At 40.5% G+C, this 12,727-nt stretch overlaps 2 protein-coding genes across 2 annotated transcripts; both read right to left on the minus strand.

The window, feature by feature from the left end:
- Nucleotides 1-9,033: 9,033 nt before the first annotated feature.
- LOC141698016 (calmodulin-like protein 3) lies at nucleotides 9,034-9,863 on the minus strand. Its single transcript, XM_074502608.1, has one exon. The coding sequence runs from the start codon at nucleotides 9,693-9,695 to the stop codon at nucleotides 9,237-9,239; it is 459 nt and encodes a 152-aa protein (XP_074358709.1). The 5' UTR covers nucleotides 9,696-9,863; the 3' UTR covers nucleotides 9,034-9,236.
- Nucleotides 9,864-10,016: 153 nt separating this feature from the next.
- LOC141698015 (NAC domain-containing protein 19-like) lies at nucleotides 10,017-11,196 on the minus strand. Its single transcript, XM_074502607.1, has 3 exons — nucleotides 10,875-11,196; nucleotides 10,439-10,719; nucleotides 10,017-10,337 (listed from the first exon to the last, which is right to left on the minus strand). The coding sequence occupies exons 1-3, from the start codon at nucleotides 11,113-11,115 to the stop codon at nucleotides 10,251-10,253; spliced, it is 609 nt and encodes a 202-aa protein (XP_074358708.1). The 5' UTR covers nucleotides 11,116-11,196; the 3' UTR covers nucleotides 10,017-10,250.
- Between the last annotated feature and the right edge of the window lie 1,531 nt (nucleotides 11,197-12,727).

Here is a 12,727-nt window from a genome sequence, read left to right on the forward strand (position 1 = left end):
TCCTGAAGTCCGCAGATCCTGGGTTGTTGCTGAGCGTCATATCAAGACCGATCTCTTGGTATCCTGGGAGAGCTTCATCCAGGAGTTCCTTGCTGCGAAGGCCGTAGTGGAGCAGGGTCAGGGAGAACCGGAACCCTATGATGGTCCAAGCCCCAACTTCCTTTAGATCCGGATTAGCACTGATAGGCTTCTCGGGCCCAGCCCTGTAATTTTACTTTTACTAGGATTTGTGATTTTTGTACTTGAACTTGTGTCGTTTGTAATGTTTGAATTTGTTCCGGATTGATGGCAATCCAGATTCTGCTTTTTAATTTCACTGTCTTTGCTTTGGCCTTTTCTTCGGCCAAAAAATATTTGCTTTTGTTTCCATCTGTAATTTTTGTTTTTAAGAGCTGTCCGGATCCTTGTATAAATGCTTTTGATCCGGGATGTGGCTAAGGCCCCCAATCCGGATTGGTTTTATATCTGGGTTTTTCCGGGTATGAAGCCTTATCTGGGTTGACTTTGCTTGTTTATTTTCGCTTTTAGTCCGGGTATGGTACCAACCCGGATTGATGTTTGCTTTTTTGCTTAATGTATTTGGAAAATAACTCGGATTCGAATGCTTATCCGGGTTGCTTTTTGCTTTTATTTGCTCTCAATCCGGGCATGATGCCTTCCCGGGTTTATGTTTGTTTGTTGGCTTTATGTACTTAGGAAATATAAGTACATGATGGTTGTTTTAACCCGGATTCGAATGCTTATCCGGGTTGTTTTATGTTTTCAAAGTTGCTCTCAATCCGGGCATGATGCCTTCCCGGGTTGATGGTTGCTTTATTTACTTAGAAATTTTCTAAGCAAATAGTGGTTGCTTTTGTTTTTTGCTTTGAATCCGGATATTAGACTATATCCGGATTATTTTTTGCTTTGTTTTAAAGTAATAACTTTTCAGGAAAGGAAAATTCTTTTCATTGAATTGGAAATTTTCTCATACAAAATATAGGATCATAGATTGGTTGCTTGCCATAGGCTACAAGTTCTGGTTGCTTTTGGTTGCTTTTTCTACTGGTAAAATTTTCTGAGCCTGAGTCCATGCCATGTATTTGGTATCTCAGATTCATCCATGTTCATGAGCTTGTATGTTCCTGGCCTTAGGACTTCGTTAACTTTATATGGACCTTCCCACCTTGGCATTAGCTTCCCGGTGTTGGTAGGATCTGAAGCTTCCGTGTCTCGAAGGACCAAGTCTCCAACTTGAAAGTTTTTGACCCGGGACTTCTTGCTGAAGTGCTCTTTGGTTTTCTCTTTACACTTTTCCATTCTTGCCACCGCCCGGTCTCAGAGTTCATCAATTAGCTCAATATTCGTCCTGAGCCCCTCCTCATTTGCTATCTCATCAAAGTTGATTGCTCGATGGGAGAGGGATCCTACTTCAATTGGTAGCATGGCTTCAGTTCCATAAGCCAGCTTGAAGGGGGTTTCTCCTGTGCTTGTTCAGGGGCTTGTTCTGTATGCCCAGAGTACATTAGGCAATTCTTCTGGCCATTTGGTTTTGCTTTCCCTGAGCCTCTTCTCTATCCCCCTGAGTAGTATTCGATTTGTTACTTCAACTTGGCCATTCCCTTGGGGGTAAGCTACAGATGACTTCTTGTGTCGGATACCCCTTTCTTGAAGGTAGGATTCGAATTCTGAACCAACGAATTGTGGCCCGTTGTCTGAGACTAGTACTCTCGGGATCCCGAACCTCATTAGAATGTTATCCATGAATTTAATGCAATCTTGCTGGTTTATTGTTCTCATTGCCTTTGCTTCTACCCATTTTGTCATATAATCAATTGAGACTAGTAAGTACCTGAGGTCTCCTTTAGCCCTGGGGAAGGGTCCCATGATATCAATTCCCCATACGACAAATGGGATTGGTGACAAGACTGAGGAGGGTAGGACTGGGCTCATCCGGCTGACATTGTTGAATAACTGACATTTCTTGCACTTTTTCACAAAGTCTATTGCATCCTGGTGGATAGTAGGCCAATAGTATCCTTGTCTTATGATTTTGTGAGCTAGGGCCTTCGCGGACATATGATCCCCGCATATTCCTTCATGAACCTCCATCAGGCAATATTGTGCTTCCCCTGGGCCTATGCACTTCAAGATTGGGGAGGAGAAGGTCCGGTGATAGAGTATACCCTCTTCGATGAAGAATTTTGCAGCTTTAGCTCTTAACCTCTGAGCCTTCCCTTTATCTTCTGGGAGTTCTCCCTTTTCCAGGTAATTGATAAACGGAGTCATCCAATTTGGGTTGTTGTCTATTTCCATGACCTCTTCAGACTCTATGCTCGGTTTCTGCAATTCTTCGAAGTAGAAGGTGCAATCCAGGTCAGATGAATTTTGAACAAGTTTAGATAGTGCATCAGTTTCTGAATTCTGCTCTCTGCAAATTTGGATGACTTGGGTTTTTAGTATGGAGGCGAGGTAGTTTTGGACCAGAGCCTGGTACTTGGCTAGAACTGGATCCTTGGCTATGTATTCGCTGTTTGTTTGCTTTACCACGATCTGGGAGTCGCTGTAGATTTTGAGATCCTGGATCCTGAGTGTTCTTGCTAGCTTCAACCCTGCAATCAAGGCCTCGTACTTTATTGCTGAGAAGCCAAAGGAGATTGCTATTTGGATTGTGAATCCTTCTGGGCTTTTTAGGATGAGTCCGGCTCCCGATCTTTCATTTGTTGAAGAACCATCAACTTTCAGAGCCCAGGCTCCTACGTCTTGATCAGTGTTTCTCTCAGGGTCAACGCTCATGGGCACAGGGTCTTCTTCCAGGAAATTACATTCTATGATGAAATCAGCTAGAGCCTGGGCTTTGATTGTTGTTCTTGGAATGAAACTCAAGTTGAATTGACTCAGCTCGACTGCCCAATTTACCAATCTTCCTGAGATATCTGGCTTGTGTATTATCTTCCTTAAGGGTTGGTTAGTTACAACCCGTATCTCCCTTCCCTGGAAGTAATGTCTAAGCTTTCTGGATGCTGTGACCAAGGCAAAAGCAAACTTTTCGAGCCTCGGGTATCGGGTCTCCGCATCTTTTAGCACTTGGCTCACATAATATACTGGTTGTTGTTTGCCGTTTTCTTCCCTAATTAAGGCTGCTCCAACTGGCAGGGCCCCTACTGATAGGTAAAGGGATAGGGGCTCCCCGGGCTTGGCTTTGGTGAGCACGGGGGGTTGAGAAAGGTACCTTTTGATTTCTTCAATTGTGTTTTGGCATTCTGGGCTCCAATTAACTTATCTCTTATTGGTTGCTCCTTTAATAGGTCAAAGAAGGGTAGGCATCTTTCAGCTAACTTTGAGATGAATCTTCTGAGTGCAGCCATTGACCCTGCTAGCTTCTGCACATCTTTTTGCATTCTGGGAGGCTTCATCTCTTGGATTGCCTTTATCTTTTCGGGGTTGGCTTCAATTCCCCGGTTGCTTATCATGAATCCAAGAAATTTTCCTGCCCATACTTCGAATGTGCACTTTTCTGGATTGAGCCTGAGTGAGTATTTTCTTAAGTTGTCGAAGCATTCTCTCAGGTATTCTATGTGCCCGGGTGTGCTTGTAGACTTTACAATCATGTCGTCGACATATGATTCCAGGTTCCTTCCAATCTGGTCTTTGAAGATTTTATTCATTGCTCTTTGATATGTTGTTCCCGCATTAGTCAATCCGAAAGGCAGCATCACATAGGCATAGACCGCCCTGTGGGTGATGAAGGTTGTCTTTAGGATATCCTTGGGATTCATCTTAATCTGATTGTACCCCGAGTAGGCGTCCATGAAACTTAGCATTACGTGCCCAGAAGTTGCGTCGATCAATTGATCAATATTTGGCAAGGGGTAGGGGTCTTTGGGGCATACACTGTTCAAGTCTGTGTAATCGATACACATTCTCCATTTTCCGTTTGCTTTTTTCACCATTACTACATTTGCCAGCCATTCCGGGTACTCGACTTCGCATATTATTCCAGCTTTGAGTAGTTTCTCAATTTCTTCATCGATTGCTTTCTGCCTTTCCGGGGCAAAATTTCTTCTCTTTTGCTTGACTGGCTTCCTCTCGGGGTTGACGTCCAAGCTATGCATCGCTATGGATTCATCCAACCCGGGCATGTCTCTTGGTGTCCAAGCAAATATATCAGAGTACCCTTGGAGTAGTGATACCAGGTGTTTTCTGAAATTAGTCTCGAGCCCGGACCCTATCTTTATCTTCTTAGCAGGATCAGTTTCATTGATCATAATTGTTTCCGTTTCTACAGCGGCCTCTATCTTGGATTGATCCATATTTGACACCAACTGCTGGATTCGGGCCTCTGTATTCCTCTTCATATAGATTTGACCCTGGGTTGTCATCTCTTTTTGGTTGCTTTCCCCTACTTCAATTGTTTCAGGGTTGGTTGCTTGCACAGTAGGGTTGGTTTGGCCAAGGCCTAGGCTCAATTCAATCTCTTCTTTGACTTGGTTGCGTTTTTGCTCTTCTGAGCTTGGTTTGGTTGCTTTTGGATCTGAGAGCTGGACCTCTTTTCTCGCATCATCCCTTGAGTGGGGGCGATGTTTCTTAATATTTTGCTGTTTCCGGAGTACCACGGCCTTTCTCTTGTTGTCTTGATGAGTTTCAGCCATTACCAGAGCCTGGCTATAACACCTTTCAGCTACTTCATAGTCTCCCTTGATTTCTCCTACCCCGGTTGGAGTTGGAAATTTGATTTTCAAGTGTAATATGGAGGTGATTGCTTGGATCCTGGTCAGGGATGAGCGCCCGATTATGCCGTTGTACGAAGAGGGAGTATTTATCACGTAGAACTTTATCACATGGGTAACTTGGTTTGGGGCCGATCCAAATATGACTGGCAAGTATAAGGTTCCCTAGATCGGCACCAAGTTGTTTCCGAACCCATACAGAGGGTCCTCTTGGCATTCATTGGAGCGTACACTCCCGAGCTTCATCATGTCCACAGTATGCTTGAAGAGTATGTTTACTGAAGATCCATTATCTATCAACATCCTTCTTACTTCGTTGTCAAAAATATCAAGTGTTACCACCAAGGCTTCGTTGTGATTCGGGTTGACCCCTTCATAATCCTTGCTGCTGAATGAGATCATCATCTCCGGGTAGGATTGGACGGAGAACACTTCATCTCCTGAGCCCGGGCTCCTAGGGGGAGAGTGTGACCCTCCTAGGACCACATTCACTATATTCTTACCTTTTTTTTGCCTTTCTTCTCTCTGATTTGTCTCCCTTGAGATGTATTGATTCAGGTTGCCTTTCTTGACTTGATCTTTAATGAAGTATTTTAAAGAGAGACAATTTTCAGTCTTGTGCCCATGGGTTTCATGATAGTCGCACTGCCTGTTGTAAGGTCTGCTCTCTGGGGGAGTCTGCATTGGCTTTGAAGGATAGTAGAATGGCTTTCCCTTGATCTCCTTCAGTGTTTCTTCCCGGGTCCTGTTTAGTGGTGTCCACTCTGGCTCTTGCTTAGGCTCCCTTGCCTGCCTAGGCGGACCGGGATCACTTTTAGATTCTGTTTTAGGACCCAATCTTTGGAATATTGGGGTATTTTGTACAACATTTGTTTGCTGGGTTTGGTCACTTTGTTTGAACTTTTTCTCCTGATGGTAACCCCCTTTCGGTCGGTCATCAGAAGATTTGTTCATGTTTCCTCTATTCCGAGTCATTCTCATCGCCTGGAGAACATCTGTTTCTTTTATGAACCGGGCTGCCATAGAATAAGCAGCGGCCAGGCTTTGGGGCTCCTTGTTTATCAACTCCACAATATACCTCTCATTGTGTTCTGGATCCAGGTTCCTTCGAAATATGCTTAGAGCATCCCTTTCATCGAGATTCAAAACTTTGTTGATGGCTTCCTGGAACCTCCGCATATAGGCTGAGAGTGTTTCGTTATCATACTGGCGGATTGTCTCCAGGTGGAACATGTGCATTTCATGTATTTTATTGGCTCTGAATCTTCTAAGGAAGGCTCCTCTGAATTCTTTTCAGGAGTGAATGCTTCTTGATGGAATCCTGCTGAACCATCTTTGAGCCCCCCCTTGAGGGTCGAGGCGAAGAATCTGGATTTGGTTAAGTCATTGTAATAGTATATCTGAGCTATCTGTTCGAAGTAGTTGAGGTGCTCTTCCGGATCCCCCAGTCCATCGAAAGAGTCGAAGTTGTAGTGTTTGAGATTTTTCTGTCGAGGGATGGCTTCTAGGGAGTGGCTGAAGGGCGTAAGGATCTCCCCAACTTCCAACCCGGAATCTTTCTCCATCTTTCTCTGGAGCTCATAAATCATGTCTTTAAGATCCTTCTGGCCCTCCTCTTCGTCGTCAGAAATGAGCTCGGGGGTAGGGCCCCTCCGAGTTCTTTTGCCTCTTGTTTTAGTTAGAAGCCTCTCCTCCTCCAGCTGCATTCTTTTCTGAATTTTTTGCTCCAGCTTTGCCTCTTCTTCCTTTCTTATCTGTTCTCTGATTTCTTCTAACTTTTTCTTTCTGGTTGCTTCTGTCTCCTTCTTACTAGGCTCTTTTTGATTCTTTTTTGCCTTAGTCCCAATTCGGTCGAAGACAGGTCTCCTGGATTGCTGAGAGTCCCCGGACTCTTCTTGCTCATCATCTTGTTCAAATTCTATCTGAGCCCGGGCTTGTTCGTCTCTGTAGAGCCTGATTGCTTCAGCAAGTTCATGGCTTGTTAAGTTAGCCATATGTTCCTCTGCAACTGGAACATTGGTGTACCTGTATTGATTGAGCTCTATGACATTTCTAGCATCCCTGACCGGGGTATGCTGCGTCAGTGGTTGCTCCTGGAAGGTCTCCCTGTCTCCTCCAGGTTTTTGAACTTGAGAGGGGTCTTGATCCGGATTATGGGTACTGGCAGAGGGCCTACCAGCTGTACTTTTTCCTGCTCTTGCCATTACAACAATTGTGCAAACAACTGACCAAGATTTGAGGCTACAAATATGGATCTGAGGTTGCTTTTTTGAAGACTACAAGAAATTTCCAGAATAACAGCAAACAAACTTCCTGGGCTTTGCTAACAACAATACCAAACAAGAACAGCAGGCTCTAGAACACAAAAGAAAATATGCAAGCTAAAACAATTCTGGGTTTTAAATTTATCAAGACTATTAAACCCCAAGCTTCAAGACTATCAAGATTATCAAACCCTAATCAACAAAAATTTAACAAACAAGAGCGGGCTCACACAAACGTGGCCTGAAGTAACAAGCTCACACAAACGTGGCTAAAATGAACATTCATATTCAAGAAAGGGTTTGGTTGTTTGTGTTCTTACAGGCTTAAAAGTGGACTCTCTTAAGAGTTTGTTGATGAAGATGAATCCAGGGGCACCGAGACCCAAGGATGGAGCCCCCTCCTTCTAGCGCCAAATGATAACTCCGGTGAGCGGGCGGCTCCGTCCAACGCCGTTCCTGGACCTTTAATGTATGAATGAGGTGTAGCTTCTGGTTGGGCTCCTGCAAAACAACACCGGAAGGGAGGTTTGGCTCCCACGGCACCTCCGGTGTAAGAATAAGAACAGGGTTTTGGAGAAGATGAAGATATATGTACGTAATAGAGAGGCTGCTGTGTATTTGTGGATATGAGAGAGAGAGTGAGTGTGCAAGAGTGTGTATATTTTTCAACCCCTAAACCCTTCAGCCTTGGGGGTATATATAGCCCCAAGGTAGGGTTTAGGGGTAGTTACCTCTAAATCTGGGCCGTTGGATCTTGGGAGCGGAGGACGCCTGACTTGGGCGGATTGCTTACATGTGTCCAGGGGAGGACCACCTCCAGAGTGTCCTAACGGCCTTCTGACACGCGTCGTGCTTGTCTGGTGTGTTGGTTGTTGATAGCTGTCATAGTCACGTGCCCACGTACCCTTCCTTGGCGGGTTGTGGGATATGCATGTGTTCGCTGGGACCCCCCTCATGGTGGTCTGAGCACTGATCCGGATCCGGGTAGGCATTAGGTCCGGGTTCCGGGTTGGATCCGGATCCGGGTCATGGGATGGGCCCGGGCCTGATCTCTCCATTTGATTGTTGTGGGAGAGGGGGGGTCTCGGTCCATCGATCGAGCCTGGTATCCTTTAGATCCAAGTTGAATCCTAGCCGGGTCTCTTATACCCTATCACTCAGCATGATGGCCAGATTGCCACTGGCTAATTTCTCAAATACATATGTAATTGTAGATATTCAGTTTATTGCGAATGATAGAAAAAATTCTCACGAAAAGGGCTACACCTAAAGATACTCCACCGATAAGAAATAAACCTCCAAACTTATCGACTTTCAGAACTTGAGGTTTAGCCAGTGTTTCCTGGTTTATTGAAGATGATGGTTTATCATACCATTGTTTCTCAAGTGTATCAAGTGTTCCTTGCTCTCTTAGCTTGGAAATTGCCCTTGATAATTCAGGCACCAGTGGTGAACCTTTCCTAAAGGCCTGTAAAACAAAAGATGGTACATTGTTTCTCAATAATCCAAATGACAATTCCATTAAGTATAAAGAAAACAACAGTCACGAGACAGAGATCTACACCAATCGGCTTTAAGAAGATCCACATGTGCTTGTTAGCTTTTACTCTGACAATTGTCCCGACGCCTATTGGCAAAGAAGGCAAGAGAACACAAGTAATACACAAGATGAATGCAAACAAGTTGTCAATCTGTGTTTCCTACCTATTTCCGGTGAAACTAAAATGGTTTGTACTCCTCAAGCAAAATTTCAGAAAGTAGGCAGTACACTTGTGAAAATTAGGATCAGAAACCAACATCATATGAATTCTGCAATGTGTTTCTGATATAAAAACATACACATCATAATGTCACTCAGAGAACGGCTGTATTACGTTACAGACTCAAGACCTGCTCGAAAAAGAAAGACTTTGTCAAGAAAGGAAAGGTTATAAAACAAATCAATCAAATTAATTGTGTTGCATTCTCTTGGTTGCACATGCAAAAATCATCTTGCACAGAAGACAATTACACAATTGTTGAGTGGTCAAGATTACTGATAAAATGAAGTGACAAATGAATAAAAGATTGATGACAGTACTAATTATTCAGAAGCCAATACATATATAGAGAATCAAGAATTTTGGCAAATTATGTGAAACTACATTACATGTTTGGAGATGAGATGCATAGCAAAACAAGAGACATGTCTCTTTAACTATCTCCCCTCTACAAAAAAGTAGCCAAAATCATAATTACATATATAACCATGTCTCAAAATTAGTTAATTTGTTTCTAATGCTGCAAATCCACCACCTCTCATCATCTGTTTAAACTCCAAGAAATTTACTTTTCCGTCCCCATCCACATCCACCTTCTTTATCATTGCCTTGCAATCTTCTTCGGTCCTCCCCTGCTTCAACCCCAAGGAAGCCAACACTGATCGCAACTCATCCACTGTGATGTACCCATCGCGGTTTTGGTCAAACACGTTGAATGCTTCTCTCATGTCTTCTTCTTCATCTTTCTCATCCATTATTGTTTGATACAATGCTCCAAATTCTTCCATGTCCACGAATCCATCTCCATTTACATCGATCTTATCAATCATTTGAACGACTTCCTTATCAGATAAAAACATCCCCAGATTTTGCAACGAGTCGCTCAGCTCTTTCTTTGTGATCTTTCCATCTCCATTTCGATCAAACATATGAAATACACGACGTAGCTCATCAGGATCCATCTGCCTAGAATCCAGCAGTTGATAAAACAAGATAACGAGACGTTTATAAGTATGTACAGCTGGATATGTTAGAAGGAAGAAAAACTTAATGAAATGATGTTATTAGTTTCTGATAATCATCTTATGCATGGAAGTTTAGACAGAGATCAGGTTTGTATTTGAAGATGGAAACAAATCGCCTAAACAAATTGCAATGCAATGTCTTAATTAATAGCAATTTGTGTACTTGAGTGAAAAGTGGCAGAAAGATATAAAGATTAGAGGACAATATCAACACACTAATTTCAATGTCCTGAAATTTGTTTACCTATTATTAGACAGAAACATTCTTAAACATAGTTCTTCTTAGCTATACTTTGAAACCGTAAATCAACCATAATCAATCAAAACCGAATCATTCAATTGAATTCTATTCAATACTGCGATTTGAAATACTATTCGACTTATATATAAACCAACAAAATTTTATAAGGTTGAAATTAACCAACACCAGTGAACAGATTTACACATAAGAATGAAATAGCATCAGTCTAATTCTTCCACATGGTTTGGTCCTCATTCTTCTACATCATCTTCGTAAATGATTTGTTCTGGTAATTTTACTTGTTTGAATCGAATTCTGCATGCTACATATTCCTCTATCTGTCAACAGGACAAAAATCACACACAGGTTCATGAGGTTTCAAATCGTATCATAAAACTAGTAATAATAATAATAATGTCTTCGATAGAAATATGCTTACCTTAGCTCGAACAGTGTCAGTTAGGGCATCAACTGGAAAGATATCAGGAATGGCTGTGTATTCATTCAATCTCCAAGACGTTTCTTCACCGTCTGCTTGGAAAAAAATAAAAGTATTCTTGAATCCAACCCTCTGACCTTTGTCAAAAATGTCAAAATTTGATTTGGATTCCTTCCAGTGTCCGGTTGTTGTCTTGATAGTTGTTTCTTCATCCGTCGTCTTTCTTTCTGCTTTCTTTGTAATATAATAGCCCTCTTTGTCTTTGCAGTACCTGAACTCATCTGTGTTCATATAATCAAAAACAAATATTCATCATTAGCAACAAACACTCGACTAATCGTGCAACTGCTGCACTATTTAAACGTCGATTTACAAGACTTGATCACGTTAGACCAACAATAAAGAACAATCAGAATAGGAAGCAAGAAGCAAGTACCTAAATTAAGCTGATCGGGGTCTAGAAGCTCGACATAATCCATGATCTTGACAATATCAGACGCCATCGGATAACCTAAGATTCTCTGGACTAAATATCGTAGAATTAATAGTGAAGCTGAAGGAAGAAAATAATATCCTGGAGGTAAATTATCTCCAAACTCTTTCTCTGCTACTATTTTTGCATCAACATGTTCATTCGAAGAAGAGAATCCCTGAACCTTAGACGTCTCTCTCGACATTATAATCTCCTTAACAACAAGGAAAAAAAAGAAAAGCTTTCTGGGATCTCAGTAAGAAGAAAAGACAGAGACTTTAGAGAGGTTTATGAGATCAAATAGGTGCATATCAACCTGAATGATGTGCTTTATATAGACTTGTTGCACAGTCCAACTAATAAAAGAAAAAGTGTTGTTTAAAAATTGAAACTTTACTCTTACCTTATTAACACACAATTCTACACCTATTAATATGGTAGTGTCATTAGAATTCGAACCTTACATTATATCTTCATTTACAAATGTTTCAATAGAATTCGAATACTACATTATTTTCATTTACCCTTTATAGGAAAATTCAAAATATATTTGAATTCTAAAACCGATAATGGTTTAATTTTTCATTCTATAAGGAAAGTTATGTAAATACAATTCTAAGCCAAACCTATTTGCATGAAATATTTTATTCGGACAATAAATCTTTTACAGAACCGCATCCTGGTATATAATACCATGTTTGAACACACCTTAATTTCAACATGTTTTGAATGTATGGCTAAATTAATTGTTTAATTTTTTTTAAGTTAGAATATATATATATATATGTAATATACTAATACAGAAAAAAAGTTAAAAAAATTAATTCTAACTATATTTTCAAGATTCTTAAAAATGCTTAAAAAAAAATAAACGCCCTGTGTAATGGATATGAGAGAATTTTTTTCCCAGATTTTGATACATCTACTACAGAAAGTATCCTATTAGTTGGTTATAAAAACATCCTACCTGTTAATTAGATTTATTAACTGGATTTGAAATAAAATATATTAATTTTAATGTATATAATTGGATTTTAATTAGATATAACTGGTCTACTGGCTTTGTAAGTAAATAAAGACTAATTTTATTTAAATACAAAAAGACTTCTAGAATCATTTGAAAAAGATTCTTAATACAATCAAATAAATAAAATAATAATATTTTTCTACTCCTATTCAAATACCAATATCTTAATATAATTGTGGATATAATATGATTAGATGTTCCATCAATCATAAATTTAAAAAAATTAGATAGTCCTACTACTATTCAAACACCAGTATATATTTATATTGGTATAATACTATTCAAATATCAAATTACGATACAATCATACAATTTTATATTAGATAGAATATAATTAGATGTGCTAACCATATGTCCATTAAAAAGTTAGAATTTTTTTAAATATTACAAATAGAATAAGTAGATTTTAAAAAAATCGTGAATCACCCAGGGTTATAAGCTACATGCATAAATTAGCAAAAATATTAACTATATGGATATAACAACGGGATTTTCATTAAACATATTCGTCTACCTCCGTACGTAATAAAAACTAAAATAACTATATATATATATATATAGGCACTTAGTCAAATGAGAACTTATATTAAAATGAGATATGATATCTAATCTCATCCACCCATTTTATACATCTTGATTAAATCATAACCACCTATTTATACTTTATACTCTATATTTTTTCTTTCATCTCTACCCAACCTCCCCCACCAGCCGCTGCCGCTGTCTTCCGCCGCCACCGTCTTCCTCCGCCGCAAGCCCCCTTCCACCACTGCCATAAAACACCAGACCT

Source organism: Apium graveolens, chromosome 11 (assembly GCF_009905375.1).
Source record: "Apium graveolens cultivar Ventura chromosome 11, ASM990537v1, whole genome shotgun sequence".
NCBI lineage: Eukaryota > Viridiplantae > Streptophyta > Magnoliopsida > Apiales > Apiaceae > Apium > Apium graveolens.

Coding starts and splice junctions, on each gene's coding strand:
- LOC141698016 (XM_074502608.1), bottom strand. CDS start 9,695: ATGGATCCTGATGAGCTACGTCGTGTATTTCATATGTTTGATCGAAAT.
- LOC141698015 (XM_074502607.1), bottom strand. CDS start 11,115: ATGTCGAGAGAGACGTCTAAGGTTCAGGGATTCTCTTCTTCGAATGAA. Junction 10,720..10,874: donor CCCCGATCAGCTTAATTTAG/GTACTTGCTTCT, acceptor ATATGAACACAG/ATGAGTTCAGGTACTGCAAA. Junction 10,338..10,438: donor CTGACACTGTTCGAGCTAAG/GTAAGCATATTT, acceptor TCCTGTTGACAG/ATAGAGGAATATGTAGCATG.